The sequence below is a fragment of the Rana temporaria genome, chromosome 1 (assembly GCF_905171775.1).
Source record: "Rana temporaria chromosome 1, aRanTem1.1, whole genome shotgun sequence".
NCBI classification, from domain to species: Eukaryota; Metazoa; Chordata; class Amphibia; order Anura; family Ranidae; genus Rana; species Rana temporaria.
Genome location: NC_053489.1, coordinates 669,824,464 through 669,840,478, shown reverse-complemented (window position 1 = coordinate 669,840,478; position 16,015 = coordinate 669,824,464). Strand labels below are relative to the sequence as shown.

Sequence of the window (16,015 nt, the reverse complement as noted above, 5' to 3'; positions counted from 1 at the left end):
CACGCCCAGCCACGCCCCCCTACAGTAAGAAACACACATTAGGTCACACTTTACCCCTTTAGCACCCCCTACAGGTTAACCCCTTTACTGCCAGCGTCATTTTCACAGTAAACAGTGCATTTTTATAGCACTGATCGCTGTAAAAATGACAATGGTCCCAAATTAGTGTCAAAAGTGTCTGATGTGTCCGTCATAATGTCACAGTCACGATAAAAAATCCCTGATCGCCGCCCTTACTAGTAAAAAAAAATGCCATAAAACTATCCCCTATTTTGTAGACACTATGGGGCAGATTCTGGTAGATTTGCGTAAAAATGCGGCGGCGTAACGCATCTCATTTACGTTACGCCACCGCAAGTTTTACGGGCAAGTGCTTGATATACAAAGCACATGCCTGTAAAGTTGCAGCGGCGTATCGTAAATCCCCCGGCGCAAGACCGCCTAATTCAAATGATCCGGGTAGGGGGCGTGGATCATTTAAATTAGGCGCGTTCCCACGCCGAACGTGTGATTGGAGGCAGGGGGTGATTGGAGGCAGGGGGTGATGGTGGCTGCGGTGGCACTGCAGAGGGGGATGGAGGCAGGGGGAGATTGGAGGCAGGGGGTGATTGGAGGCAGGGGGTGATTGGAGGCGGAGGGTGATTGGAGGCAGGGGGAGTTGGTGGCAACGCAGAGGGGGGTGGTGGCACTGCAGAGGGTGGGGGATAGAGACAGGGTTTGTTGGTGGCACTGCAGAGGGGGATGGAGGCAGGAGACGGTGAAGGCAGGGGGCCTGTGGGAGATTGGAGGCACCACAGAGGGGGGTGAACGCAGGGGGTGTTGGTGGCAGAGGGGGGTGGAGGCAGGGGGTGATGGAGGCAAGGGATCTGGGGGAGATTGGAGGCAGGGAGAGATTGGAGGCGGGGGGTGATGAGGCAGGGGGTCTGGGGGAGATTGGAGGCACCACAGAGGGGGGTGAAGGCAGGGGGCAATGGAGGCAGGGGGAGATTGGAGGCAGAGGGTGTTGGTGGCACCGCAGAGGGGGATGGTGGCACTGCAGAGGGTGGGGGATGGAGACGGGTTGTTGGTGGCACTGCAGAGGGGGATGGACGCAGGCGACGATGGAGGCAGGGGGTCTGGGGAGATTGGAGGCAGAGGGAGATTGGAGGCACCGCAGAGGGTGGTGAAGGCAGGGGGTGTTGGTGGCAGAGGGGGATGGAGGCAGAGTGGGATGGAGGCAGGGGGTCTGGGGGAGATTGGAGGCAGGGGGAGATTGTGGCACCGCAGAGGGGGTGAAGGCAGGGGGTGTTGGTGGCAAAGGGGGGTGAAGGCAGGGGGTGTTGGTGGCAGAGGGGGTAAAGGCAGGGGGTGTTGGTGGCAAAGGGGGGTGAAGGCAGGGGGTGTTGGTGGCAGAGGGGGGTAAAGGCAGGGGGTGTTGGTGGCAGGGGGTGTTGGTGGCAGAGGGGGGTGAAGGCAGGGGGTGTTGGTGGCAGAGGGGGGGTGAAGGCAGGGGGTGGCAGAGGGGGGTGAAGGCAGGGGGTGTTGGTGGCAGAGGGGGGTGAAGGCAGGGGGTGTTGTTGGCAGAGGGGGGTGAAGGCAGGGGGTGTTGGTGGCAGAGGGGGGTGAAGGCAGGGGGTGTTGGTGGCAGAGGGGGGTGAAGGCAGGGGGTGTTGGTGGCAGAGGGGGGTGAAGGCAGGGGGTGGCAGAGGGGGGTGAAGGCAGGGGGTGTTGGTGGCAGAGGGGGTGAAGGCAGGGGGTGTTGTTGGCAGAGGGGGGTGAAGGCAGGGGGTGTTGGTGGCAGAGGGGGGTGAAGTCAGGGGGTGTTGGTGGCAGGGTGTGTTGGTGGCAGAGGGGGTTCGAGGCAGGGGGTGTTGTTGGCAGAGGGGGGTGAAGGCAGGGGGTGTTGGTGGCAGAGGGGGGTGAAGGCAGGGGGTGTTGGTGGCAGGGGGTGTTGGTGGCAGAGGGGGGTGAAGGCAGGGGGTGTTGGTGGCAGAGGGGGGTGAAGGCAGGGGGTGGCAGAGGGGGGTGAAGGCAGGGGGTGTTGGTGGCAGAGGGGGGTTCGAGGCAGGGGGTGTTGTTGGCAGAGGGGGGTGAAGGCAGGGGGTGTTGGTGGCAGAGGGGGGTGAAGGCAGGGGGTGTTGGTGGCAGAGGGGGGTGGAGGCAGTGGGTGTTGGTGGCAGGGGGTGTTGGTGGCAGAGGGGGATGGAGGCAGGGGGGGATGGAGGCAGGGGGTGATGTGACTAAATAATTTGCCCTTATTATATCGAAAATAACAAAAATATGTTTTTTTACCTTAATATCCACCTTAAATCACATTGCTATTTGCCTAGCGTAGTTGTTTGTAGCCTAAATACTGAAATTTGCACCTAAAAATGTAATTTAGTAACTTTTGTGAAATGCCAGTAAAAACTTGGCTGCGCCAGTAAATTTCAATCTGGTAGGTTGGCAACACTGCCCGATGCAATAGGCTGTAGTCATAGGACATCATTGCCTTGTTCTTGTGTTGGGAGTGGGACTGCACTGGGACTGGGTCAGGCTGCAGATGTGACCCCCCCCCTCCCAATACACATCATAGAGGTGGTGTGTCCCTTTAAGACAAGCTGTGTGTAATTGCTGCATGCCGGACACACCCAGTGATCTATAAGATCTCCTGCAGTCTCTTCTTCCCTTCCTGTACACTGCAGACATCCCAGAGACCATCGGCTGCAGGGGACCCTCCTGACCGCCATCTGCCCCACACAAGGTATGTCCAGGGTGCGGCCCCCAGGGGGTCTAGGGTTACAGCAGCTGCTGCACAGAACATGCATGTGTGATGTACAGAGGATTTCAGGATGTGAAAGGACTTGTAGATTCCTACCTTGTTTTGTTGTTTTGTTTAGGGCCGAAACAACTAATCGATTATGAAATTAATTGATTACAATTTTCATAATTGATTAATCGGCCAGTAACATAGTGGGGTTAATAAAAACTAAAATTATCTCTTTAGTACAAAAAAGCAAATCGCTACTGTAAATATTACTTTCTCTGTCCCACAGTAAAAAAAATGAACCCCTTACAGTAGCGATTATTTGCTCTTTTTGTACTTCTATTTGTTTTTTTGTTTTTAACCCTATTATGTTACTAAACATCTCAAGCCTGGGGGTCACACCTCTGTTTTGGTGCATTTTCCTATGGGACGTGTTCACATCCAGGATTTTTTTTCAGCTGCTGCGTATTTGGAAAGGGCAAGGACTTTTTAACGCAAAACGGTGCTATTTTGGTTTTTGTTTTGTTCAATATACTTCAACAAATTTGTGTGTGTGTGTGTGTGTATATATATATATATATATATATATATATATATATATATATATATATTATTATTATTATTATTATTATTATTATTATTATTATTATTATTATTATTATTATTATTATTATTATTATTATTATTATTATTATTATTATTATATTTTTTTTTTTACCACCTCCAGACCGCTGCATGTAGATATACGTCGGCAGAATGGCACGTACAGGCACATGCCTAGTCGGGGGTCCGATCGGGACCCCCCCCCCCCGCTACATGCGGCGGTTGGATTCCCGCGGGCAGCGATCCGGGACAAGGGCGCGGCTATTCGTTTCTAGCCGCCCCCCTCGCGATCGCTCCCCGGAGCTGAAGAAGGGGGAGAGCCGTATGTAAACACGGCTTCCCCGTGCTTCACTGTGGCGGCGTATCGATCGAGTGATCCCTTATATAAGGGAGACTCGATCGATGACGTCAGACCTACAGCCACACCCCCCTACAGTTGTAAACAAACACTAGGTGATCCCTAAATGTTACAGCACCCCCTGTGGTTAACTCCCAAACTGCAACTGTCATTTTCACAATAAACAATGCAATTTAAATGCATTTTTTGCTGTGAAAATGACAATTGTCCCAAAAATGTGTCAAAATTGTCCGAAGTGTCCGCCATAATGTCGCAGTCACGAAAAAAATCGCTGATCGCCGCCATTAGTAGTAAAAAAAAAAAAAAAAAAAAAAAAATAATAAAACTATCCCCTATAAATTTTGCGCAAACCAATCGATAAACGCTTATTGCGATTTTTTTTTTTTTTTTTTTTTACCAAAAATAGGTAGAAGAATACGTATCGGCCTAAACTGAGGACATTTTTTGTGTGTGTGTGTATTTTTGGGGGATATTTATTCTAGCAAAAAGTAAAAAATATTGTATTTTTTTTCAAAATTGTCTTCTCTATTTTTGTTTATAGCACAAAAAATTAAAACCGCAGAGGTGATCAAATACCACCAAAAGAAAGCTCTATTTGTGGGGAAAAAAGGACTCCAATTTTGTTTGGGAGCCATGTCGCACGACCGCGCAATTGTCTGTTAAAGCGACGCAGTGCCGAATTGTAAAAACCCCTTGGGTCATTTAGCAGCATATTGGTCCGGTCCTTAAGTGGTTAAGGCTATTATCCGATTATGAAAATAATCGTTAGTTGCAGCCCTTGTTTTGTTGTTTTGTAGAAATGGCAGTGTGAGGAGTGATTTTATAATTTATCAGCTTTTGCAGAGTTCTGAGGAAAGTGACAAGGTCGGCATCCAAGTTTTCTCTTTGCCCAGAAAATGTGTTGCAGAGGATGCCCAAAATGACTTGAGACAGGACTCTTCTACATGAAAAATCCTGCCTCTTGTCTTTAATTAAATGTTTTTTTATTTAATTTTTTTTTTTTTTTTTTGTACATCGTTGGATTCAAGCGGTTGTACCAGAATGAGGTGCAGCTGCAGGCATCAAACTTTTTTTTTTTTGAGCCGGCGATCGACTTTCTTGTAATAACTAATGCAGCTAAGCAGCCACTTGACTGTTATTACAAAGAGCAGAAGGGGACACCCCCACCTACCTCCCCCATCCGCCCCGGCACCCCTGACCGCTAGTTTCTGGTAAAAAATAGAGGTCCAGTGGAGGCACAGATGGCAATAAATACCTGACAGAGGTTCTCTCTTTCCCTGTTTACATGCACTTTAACCCCCTTACCGCAAACAGCCGTTGCTGTACGTCGGTACTTTGACATGGAATACCGGGGTTATGGCTGCCATAACCCTGTTTTTTAAGAAACGGAGGGCAGCTCTTTAAGAAAAGTGGTCTCTGTGGCGGATTCGCCGCAAGATCCCTTATCGGTGGCGGGAGAGGTGCCCACCGGGTTCAGGTCATCTCCACCCCTTACCGGAGCCATCGGCAGGGACGATCCAATCCTTTCCCCTCAGACTGTGAGTCGAGTAAGGGAATGATGGGGGGGGGGGCCCCCACGCAAAGATGTTTCGCCCAGCGGCCTTAACCACTTGAGATCCGAGGACATCCATGGACGTCCTGGGCTTTGTGGGGGGGTATCTGAATGATGGGGGCAGCTACAGGCATCATTCAGATATTGCCGTCTTCAGCCAGCGATTCTGTGCAACATAAGAACGATCATAACGGCGGTTCCGCCGCTTGATCGTTCTTGATCATTCCCCCCCCCTCCCGGTGCTTCTCCGGGCTCTCCCGTGTCATCGGGGGCCCGGAGAGCGAATCGGCCGGCGTTCGTTGGGAAAGCATAGAGATGACTGGTGACCAGATGCTCACCAGTCATCTCTATGACCGTCGGAGGTCCGGGCGCGACGTTATGACGTCACGCCCGGTACACGGAAGTAAACAAAGCCGCAATCGCAGCTGTCGGCATTAGATCGGTGAATTTTTTTCCCCGATCTAATGCTTGTAAGCCTGGAGGAGACCTCTCTCCAAAAAGAGGACCTGTCACAGTGATTCCTATTACAAGGGATGTTTACATTCCTTGTATTAGGAAATAAAAGTGATCAAAAAATAAAATGTAAAATAAAGTGTTAACATTTAAAAAAATGAAGTAAAATAATTTTTTTTTTTTTTTTAAACACCCCTGTCCCCAGTAGCTCGCGCTTAGAAGTCCCACCCACATATGTAAACGCCCTTCAAACCCCACATGTAATCTTTCATATTATACAAAAAAATTGGGCTGACTTTACTGTTTTGTTTGTTTAATCCATGAAACCGTTTTTTTCCCCAAAAAAAGGCATTTGAACAATAATTGTGCAAATACCGTGCGAGGGGAAAAAAAGTTGTAATGTCCACCATTTTATTCCATAGGGTGTCTGCTAAAAAAAAATATATAATGTTTGGGGGTTCTGATTTATTTTCTAGGGAAAAATTGTGATTTTGACATGAAGGAGAAATGTGCCAAAATAGGCCCGGATGTCAAGTGGTTAAAGGTGATATTTTTCAATAAAAAAATATATAATTTTTATAAAAAAAATCCTTTTTTTTTTTTTCTTGCATTTAAGCGAAAAATTGGATATCTGTGGTCTTTTTTGCCTCAGATCTTGCATTAGCCGCTTGCCGACCAGCCGCCACAGTTATACGTATAAAAATAAATAAGAAAACATTTTTTTAAAGCGCCCCGTCCCGCCGAGTTCGCGCGCAGAAGCGAACGCATATGTGAGTAGCGCCCGCATCTGAAAACGGTGTTTAAACCACACACGTGAGGTATTGCCGCGATTGGTAGAGCAATAATTCTAGCCCTAGACCTCCTCTGTAACTCAAAAGATGCAACCTATAGAATTTTTTTAAACGTTGCCTATGGAGATTATTAAGGGTAAAAGTTTGACGCCATTCCACGAGCGGGCGCAATTTTGAAGCGTGACATGTTGGGTATCATTTTACTCGACGTAACATTATCTTTCACAATTTAAAAAAAATGGGCTAACTTTACTGTCCCTTTATTTTTTAATTATTTTTTTTTTTTTCAAAAAAAGTGCGCTTGTAAGACCTCTGCGCAAATACGGTGTGACAAAAAGTATTGCAATGACCGTCATTTTATTCTCTAGGGTGTTAGAAAAGAATATATATGTTTGGGGCTTTTAAGTAATTTTCTAGCAAAAAAAAGTTTTTTTATATCTTGTAAACCACCAAATCTAAAAAACAGGCCCGGTCCTTAAGTGGTTAAAGCACTGTGCTTGCACGTAGAACGCCCACATGCATTAGTCACGCCCACATGCGTAAATGGTGTTCAAACCACACATGTGAGATATCGCTGCGATTGTTGGAGCGAGGGCAATAGCTCTAGCAAAAGACCTCTTCTGTTACTCAAAACTGGTAAACTGTAGAAATTTTTTTAACCACTTCCTGACGGCCATACGACTTTATACGGCCGCAGTGTGGATGCCAATTGCCGGAAGGCCGTCTATATACGGCCTCCAGCCACTGGGGGGCGCGCGAGCGCCGCATCACTGAGATGATCGGCGGTTACAGAGACAAGGACGTGGAGCTCTGTGTGTAATGATGGGGTGTAAACACAGAGCTCCACGTCCTGTCAGGGGAGAGAGGAGACCGATGCTGTGTCCCTTGTACATAGGGACACAGATCGGTCACCTCCCCCAGTCAGTCCCCCACAGTTAGAAACACTATGCAGGGTACACATTTAAACCCTTCCTCACCCCCTAGTGTTAACCCCTTGCCTGCCAGTCACATTTATACAGTAATTAGTGCATATTTATAGCAATGATCGCAGTATAAATGTGAATGGTGCCAAAAATGTGTCAAGTCTCCGATATGTCTGCCATAATGTCGCAGTCCCAATAAAAATTGCCACCATTACTAGTAAAAAAAAATAATTAAAAAAAATCCTGTCCCGTATATTGTAGGCGCTATAACTTTTGTGCAAAGCAGTCGCAGACCCCCTGCTATGGAGGCAAAGGGAGATTGGAGGCACCGCAGAGGGTGGTGAAGGCAGGGGGTGTTGGTGGCAGGGTGGGATGGAGGCAGAGTGGGATGGAGGCAGGGGGTCTGGGGGAGATTGGAGGCAGGGGGAGATTGTGGCACCGCAGAGGGGGTAAAGGCAGGGGGTGTTGGTGGCAGAGGGGGTAAAGGCAGGGGGTGTTGTTGGCAGAGGGGTGTTGGTGGCAGAGGGGGGTGAAGGCAGGGGGTGTTGTTGGCAGAGGGGTGTTGGTGGCAGAGGGGGGTGATGTGACTAAATAATTTGCCGTTATTATATCGAAAATAACAAAAATATGTATTTTTACCATAAATCACATTACTATTTGCCTAGTGTACTTGTTTGTGGCCTAAATACTGAAATTTGCACCTAAAAATTTAATTTAGTAACTTTTGTGAAATGCCAGTAAAAACTTGGCTGCGCCAGTAAATTTCAATCTGGTAGGGTGGCAACACTGCCTGATGCAATAGGCTCTGCACACCTATGGCTGTAGCCATAGGACATCATTGCCTTGTTCTTGTGTTGGGACTGCACTGGGTCAGGCTGCAGATGTGAGCCCCCCCCCCCCCCCCCATACACATCATAGAGGTGGTGTGTCCCTTTAAGACAAGCTGTGTGTAATTGCTGCGTGCCGGACACACCCAGTGATCTATAAGATCTCCTGCAGTCTCTTCTTCCCTCCCTGTACACTGCAGACATCCCAGAGACCATCAGCTGCAGGGGACCCTCCTGACCGCCATCTGCCCCGCACAAGGTATGTCCAGGGTGCGGCCCCCGGGGGTCTAGGGTTACAGCAGCTGCTGCACAGAACATGCATGTGTGATGTACAGAGGATTTGAGGATGTGAACAGACTTGTAGATTCCTACCTTGTGACAGCGATCGACGGTTACAGAGACAAGGATGTGGATCTGTGTGTGATGATGGGGTGTAAACACAGAGCTCCACGTCCTGTCAGGGAGAGAGGAGACCGATGCTGTGTCCCTTGTACATAGGGACACAGATCGGTCACCTGTCCCAGTCAGTCCCCTCCCCCCACAGTTAGAAACACTATGCAGGGTACACATTTAAACCCTTCCTCACCCCCTAGTGTTAACCCCTTCCCTGCCAGTCACATTTATACAGTAATTAGTGCATATTTATAGCACTGATCGCAGTATAAATGTGAATGTGCCAAAAATGTGTCAAAAGTGTCCGATATGTCCGCCATAATGTCGCAGTCCCAATAAAAATTGCCACCATTACTAGTAAAAAAATAAATAATAATTATGTCCCCTATTTTGTAGGCGCTATAACTTTTGCGCAAAGAGGTCGCTTAATGGGATTTTTTTTTTTTTACCAAAAATATGTAGAAGTATACGTATCGGCCAAGACTGAGGAAAAAAAAGTTTAAAAAAATGGCTATTATAGCAACAAGTAAAAAATATTGAATTTTTTTCAGTTTTCTCTTCCTTTTTTTTTTTTTTTTTTTATAGCGCAAACAATAAAAACCGCAGAGGTGATCAAATACCACCAAAAGAAAGCTCTATTTGTGGGGAACATAGGGCACCAATTTTGTTTGGGAGCCACGTCGCACGGCCGCGCAATTGTCAGTTAAAGTGACGCAGTGCCGGCAGCTGAAATTTCACATGGGCAGGAGGGGGGTATATGTGCCCAGTAAGCAAGTGGTTAAACATCATCTATGGAGATGTTTAAGGGACTTTCTTACAAAATGCAACTTTTTTTTTTTTTTTTTTTTTTTTTAAGACCGCTGCGCATATATGATGTGACATAGTATTGCAATGACCCCCTTTTTGTAGAGATGTAGAGGCAAAAAAAATGCTGATACGCCGGTGTACTTTCAAATTTCCCGCGTTGTATCTTTAATTTGAATCCTCAAAACAAGATACGACGGCATTTGGGTTAGATCCGTCAGGCGTACGCCTTCAGATCTTAGATGCAATTCTTCAGCGGCCGCTGGGTGGCGTTCCCGTCGTTTTCCACGTCGAGTATGCAAATTGGCTATTTCCGACGATCCACGAACGTACGAGCAACCGTCGCATTCTTTTATGTCGTCTCTAGTCGGCTTTTTTCGGCGTAGAGTTAAAGCTGCTATCTGGTGGTGTACGCAATGTTAAGTATGGCCGTCGTTCCCGCGTATAATTTTAAAATTTTTATTTCGTTTGCGTAAGTCGTCCGTGAATCGGGCTGGATGTAATTTACGTCCACGTCAAAACAATGACGTCCTTGCGACGTCATTTAGCGCAATACACGGCGGGAAATTTAGGAACGGCGCACTTGCGCTGTTCGTTAGGCGCGGGGACGCGCTTCATTTAAATGAAACACGCCCCCTACGCATTTGAATTGCGCGCGCCATTACGCCACAAGAGATAGACTACGCCGCCGTAACTTACGGCGCAAATTCTTTCTGGATTCGAACCAAACACAAGTAAGTTACGGCGGCGTAGATCTGCCCCTAAATGTATAAATATTAAGTGTGTGTGTGTGTGTGTGTGTGTGTGTATGTGTGTATGTGTGTATGTGTGTATGTGTGTATGTGTGTATGTGTGTATGTGTGTATGTGTGTATGTGTGTATGTGTGTATGTGTGTATGTGTGTATGTGTGTATGTGTGTACTATTAAATATATATATATATATATACTATTAAATAAATATATATATATATATATATATATATATATATATATATATATATATATATATATATATATATATATATATATATATATATATATATATATACTATTAAATATATAATTACATTTTTTATTTTCATTGCAGATGTCTGAAAGCTTGCCGTTCTCGCAATGCTGCGGACTCCTAACAAATCAGAAGCTGCCTAGTAAGTCCCTTTTTGTTTGTTTTTTGTGTCTCCTTTATTCCGAACTTCTCCTTCAGGAGGGGCCGCACCCATGAGCTCAAATGCTGCACAGAAGTCTACCTGCTACAAATGGTCTATAGGGGACAAAGTGTGAGGTCTGGCATGGTGTAAATTATGCTGGCAGAGGATGACCAATCGGTGGAATGAGACCTTATTTGAACGTTTAGGCCCCTTGCACACTGGGGCGTTTTTCATGCGGTACAGCGCTAAAAATAGCGCTGCTATACCGCATGAAAAATCATGCCCTGTAGTGTTCAATGTGAAAGCCCAAAGGCTTTCACATTGAAGCGGTGCGCTAGCAGGAGCGCACCAAAAGTCCTGCTAGCCGCATCTTTACCGCGGTATAGGAGCGGTGTGTTCACCGCTCCTATACCGTGCCTTCCCATTGAAATCAATACCGCAACACGGGCGGTATTAACCCTTTTTCGGCCGCTAGCGGGGGTTAAAACCTCACCGCTAGCGCCCGAATATCGCGGTAAATACGACGGTATAGCCGCGCTGCAAATAGCGCGGCTATACCGTCACCGCGGCTGCACGCCTCAGTGTGAAAGCAGCCTTAGGGTAGAAACATTTTAATGGGAATGTATTGTGCCTTTTTGTAGATGTACACTTTGTACATCTTATGTGGAGAAATTCAAATTAAAAACAATTCTAAAGCCACAACATTTTTATGAAGCTGTCGGAGATCAGATTAGACTGCAGAGCTGTGTGTGTGTGTGTGTGTAAGTGTAAAAGGGACTTGCCCAATTTGTATCTTTCCTTCTAGGAGGGACTGTCCCCTTTTTTTTAGGATTATTCGGTTCTCTATAATGTGCTTCCAAGATGAAGGCACATGGAACTGAATGTCACTGTGACGGGAGTCGCTTTGGGTGGGGGGTTTGTGTAACTCGGCTTACCCACGCCCTCTTGGACCCCCTTTTCACACTGGGTTGCTTTGCAGGCGCTATAACACTAAAAATGGCACCCTGAAACAGCCGCTGCGGTCTCTTTCACACTGGTGCGGTGTGCTAGCAGGACGGTAAAAAAAGTCCTGCTAGCAGCATCTTTGGATCGATGTGTTTACCACTCCTGCCCATTGAAATCAAGGGGCAGCTCGGCCATGCCGCCGGCAAAGCGCCTTTGCGGGTGGTTTTAACCTTTTCTCAGCCAGTATAGCGGGGGTTAAAAGTGCCCCGCTATTGGCCAAATACCCCCGCAAATACGAAGGTAAAGTACTGCAAAAAATAGTGGTGCTTTACCGCCGACGCCCTCTCCGCCGACTGGGTAATACGCGCGGGGAACATTACAGCTTTCATTTGAATAGCTGTAATGATTCGCGCCACGTATAGACACTCCCCCTTGCTCGGGTGAACTGTCCAATCCCGAGCAAGGGGGAGTGTCTATACGCAGCGCGGCACGAATCATTACAGCTATTCAAATGAAAGCTGTAATGTTCCCCGCGCGTATTAACCAGTCGGCGGCAGCAGGGAATGCGGCGGGATGTAGGTAAGGGGGACATGGCTGGATATGGGGGGGGGGGGGGGGAGACATGGCTGGATATGGGGGGGGGGGGGAGACATGGGCTGGATATGGGGGGGGGGAGACATGGCTGGATATGGGGGGGGGGGGAGACATGGCTGCATGTGGGGGGGGGGAGACATGGCTGCATGTGGGGGGGGGGGAGACATGGCTGCATGTGGGGGGGGGGGGGGACATGGCTGCATATGGGGACACATTTAAAAAAAAGTATCGGTACTTGTACTCAGTCCTAAAAAAGTGGTATCGGGACAATCCTACTTCTAAGGTTACTTTCGGTGTGCGGCTGTCCATATTCCTTTTTCTCCTGATGCCTTGCCTTGCCCAGCACTGTATGCCAGATGCCCGTGACCGCCCCTCTCCGCCTCTCATAGTACAGTAGAACTGTGCAGCACTGTATACCAAACGCCTCGGACCGCCCCTCTCCACCTCCCACACATCCGAGGAGTGCACAGTGGCTGCAGTAAAATGGTATGTTAAATTAAGACAGATGTGTGATGTTCTGGAGGCACTGGAAGATGTCCGCTGTGTGTGTGTGTGAACCAGGTGACAATGGTGAGTCTGGAGTGATGGGGCACTGCGATGCTGCATTTGATGGGTACTGATATGTTTTAAGTTAAAATTGTTAACGTTGTTAATAATTATTTTTGGGTGTGTTTAGGGGCGGACTTAGGGATGGTGCAGGGGAGGAGTTGGGTGGTGCAACTAGTGGCTAGTAACTCTTAAGGCCTGGCTAGTGGCTCAGGACTTGAAATTTTGAGCTCAGGGTTGGTGGCCAATAGGAGGAGGAGTTTTCTCACCATTAGTAGGAGGAATGTTATCCCATCATTGGTATCGGTGAAAGATAGTGTCTTGTTTGTGTCAGTGGGAGGAATTGTGCCCCAAGGGCCACATCTGGCCCTCGGGCCGCAGTTAGGAGACCCCTGCTCTAGTTGGATCTCTTGGGAGAGTTTGTAATCCAAGGGATGCCTGAAATTCTTGGGTGGATTCCCCTTAATGGTACCGTAGCAAAAAATTAGTGTAGCAAAAGTCTGCAGGATGAAGGGGCAAAGTGGGGGTCCAAAGAACAACGTTGGGTGTCTACTTTATAAATAAGAGGAGATGCAGGAGAGCCCTAGTGCAGTATGTATAACAATTATAAGTCCTGGCTTATCTAGAAAAAATAAACATGGTAACTTGCATTTTGGCAAGATTGTGGTAACCCAACATGTAACCTTGCATTGGTGTATGTCAAGAATAGCCCTGTCTCCACCAAGGATAGTTGATGCCTCAAGGGTCCGAGTCCTAGGTCCCCATATGGGTTTCTACAGGGTGATGTACTTGTTGGGAGGGGAGAGAATAAAAGGGGAATCAAAATGGTGGTGGATTGAATAGCGGTGGTACCTCCACCGTTTTGAACCATCAATTTTTTTTTTTTTTCTCCAACATTTAGACTTACAAGTGTTGCAACTACAGACTGAATGATTCTATGCTGTGAACATTTGGTGGTAGCACCGTTATAATTGAAAGTAAATGCATATGCTTCTCTGTGTGTCCAGTCCCTCTGCAGGGGATCTGGGTTGACGCTCTGGTGAAAGGCTTTGTGACGGATGTATCAGCGACTCTAAAATATAAGAACAAGGAGGAGAATGCAGTGGAAGCCATCTTTGTCTTCCCCATGGACGAAGACTCGGCAGTCTACAGCTTTGAGGCCACAATAGAGGGGAAGAAGATTGTAGCTGACCTCCAGGAGAAGAAGCAGGTATTGGACACATTGCTGGGGGTATAAAACTGGTATCCAGGAAACATCACTACAGTGCCAACAACCTCCTAACCTTCAGTCTGTATTATGCAATCCCAAATTTTGCAGGTTTGCAGATATTTACCTGTGCAGGGGAAGTTGCAGGGATGGCCTGTCCCTCCCTTTCTCCTTTTTTTTTTTTTTTTTTTTTTTTCCCTCCTCCCTTCCTCTACTTTTTCTCCTCCTTTCCTCCTCCTTCCCTCTGTTCGCTTTCTCCTTCCGCCTCCCTCCTCCTCCTTCCCTCTCTTCGCTTCCTCCTCCTCCTTCCCTCTCTTTGCTTTCTTCTCTCTTGCTCCTCCTTCCCTCTCTTTGCTTTCTTCTCTCTTGCTCCTCCTTCCCTCTCTTTGCTTTCTTCTCTCTTGCTCCTCCTTCCCTCTCTTTGCTTTCTTCTCTCTTGCTCCTCCTTCCCTCTCTTTGCTTTCCTCTCTCTTGCTCCTCCTTCACTCTCTTTGCTTTCTTCTCTCTTGCTCCTCCTTCACTCTCTTTGCTTTCTTCTCTCTTGCTCCTCCTTCACTCTCTTTGCTTTCTTCTCTCTTGCTCCTCCTTCCCTCTCTTTGCCTTCTTCTCTCTTGCTACTCCTTCCCTCTCTTTGCCTTTTTCTCTCTTGCTACTCCTTCCCTCTCTTTGCCTTCTTCTCTCTTGCTACTCCTTCCCTCTCTTTGCCTTCTTCTCTCTTGCTACTCCTTCCCTCTCTTTGCCTTCTTCTCTCTTGCTACTCCTTCCCTCTCTTTGCCTTCTTCTCTCTTGCTACTCCTTCCCTCTCTTTGCTTTCTTCTCTTGCTACTCCTTCCCTCTCTTTGCTTTCTTCTCTCTTCCTCCTCCCTCCCTCCTTCCCTCTCTTTGCTTTCTTCTCTCTTCCTCCTCCCTCCCTCCTTCCCTCTCTTTGCTTTCTTCTCTCTTCCTCCTCCCTCCCTCCTTCCCTCTCTTTGATTTCTTCTCTCTTCCTCCTCCCTCCCTCCTTCCCTCTCTTTGCTTTCTTCTCTCTTCCTCCCTCCCTCCCTCCCTCCTTCCCTCTCTTTGCTTTCTTCTCTCTTCCTCCCTCCCTCCCTCCCTCCTTCCCTCTCTTTGCTTTCTTCTCTCTTCCTCCCTCCCTCCCTCCCTCCCTCCCTCCCTCCCTCCCTCCCTCCTTCCTTCCCTCTCTTTGCTTTCTTCTCTCTTCCTCCTCCCTCCCTCTCTCCTTCCCTCTCTTTGCTTTCTTCTCTCTTCTTCCTCCTCCCTCCTTCCCTCTCTTTGCTTTCTTCTCTCTTCTCCCTCCCTCCTTCCCTCTCTTTGCTTTCTTCTCTCTTCCTCCTCCCTCCCTCCCTCCCTCCCTCCCTCCCTCCTTCCTTCCTTCCCTCTCTTTGCTTTCTTCTCTCTTCTTCCTCCTCCCTCCTTCCTTCCCTCTCTTTGCTTTCTTCTCTCTTCTTCCTCCTCCCTCCCTCCTTCCCTCTCTTTGCTTTCTTCTCTCTTCTTCCTCCTCCCTCCCTCCTTCCCTCTCTTTGCTTTCTTCTCTCTTCCTCCTCCCTCCCTCCTTCCCTCTCTTTGCTTTCTTCTCTCTTCCTCCTCCCTCCCTCCTTCCCTCTCTTTGCTTTCTTCTCTCTTCCTTCCTCCCTCCCTCCCTCCTTCCCTCTCTTTGCTTTCTTCTCTCTTCCTCCCTCCCTCCCTCCCTCCTTCCCTCCTTCCCTCTCTTTGCTTTCTTCTCTCTTCCTCCTCCCTCCCTCCCTCCTTCCCTCTCTTTGCTTTCTTCTCTCTTCCTCCTCCCTCCTTCCCTCTCTTTGCTTTCTTCTCTCTTCCTCCTCCCTCCCTCCTTCCCTCTCTTTGCTTTCTTCTCTCTTCCTCCTCCCTCCTTCCCTCTCTTTGCTTTCTTCTCTCTTCCTCCTCCCTCCTTCCCTCTCTTTGCTTTCTTCTCTCTTCCTCCTCCCTCCCTCCCTCCTTCTCTTTGCTTTCTTCTCTCTTCCCCCTTCCTCCCTCCCTCCCTCCTTCCCTCTCTTTGCTTTCTTCTCTCTTCCCCCTTCCTCCCTCCCTCCCTCCTTCCCTCTCTTTGCTTTCTTCTCTCTTCCTCCTCCCTCCCTCCCTCCCTCCCTCCCTCCCTCCTTCCCTCTCTTCGCTTTCTCCTCCCTTCCT

At 48.1% G+C, this 16,015-nt stretch overlaps 1 protein-coding gene across 6 annotated transcripts in view; it reads left to right on the top strand.

The window, feature by feature from the left end:
* Window positions 1–2,619: 2,619 nt before the first annotated feature.
* The window catches only part of LOC120924606 (von Willebrand factor A domain-containing protein 5A-like), a 57,716-nt gene continuing 44,320 nt past the window's right edge, over window positions 2,620–16,015 (top strand). For 3 of the 6 annotated variants that reach the window (XM_040335601.1, XM_040335596.1, XM_040335599.1), the window contains exons 1-3: window positions 6,173–6,235; window positions 10,518–10,578; window positions 13,671–13,873. In XM_040335601.1, the coding sequence (XP_040191535.1) occupies window positions 6,188–6,235; window positions 10,518–10,578; window positions 13,671–13,873 (312 nt within the window). In that variant the 5' untranslated portion in view covers window positions 6,173–6,187. Of the gene's footprint in view, window positions 2,723–6,167; window positions 6,236–8,407; window positions 8,492–10,517; window positions 10,579–13,670; window positions 13,874–16,015 lie in introns of those variants that run through there. The other 3 variants (XM_040335602.1, XM_040335597.1, XM_040335598.1) reach the window with 3 other exon arrangements.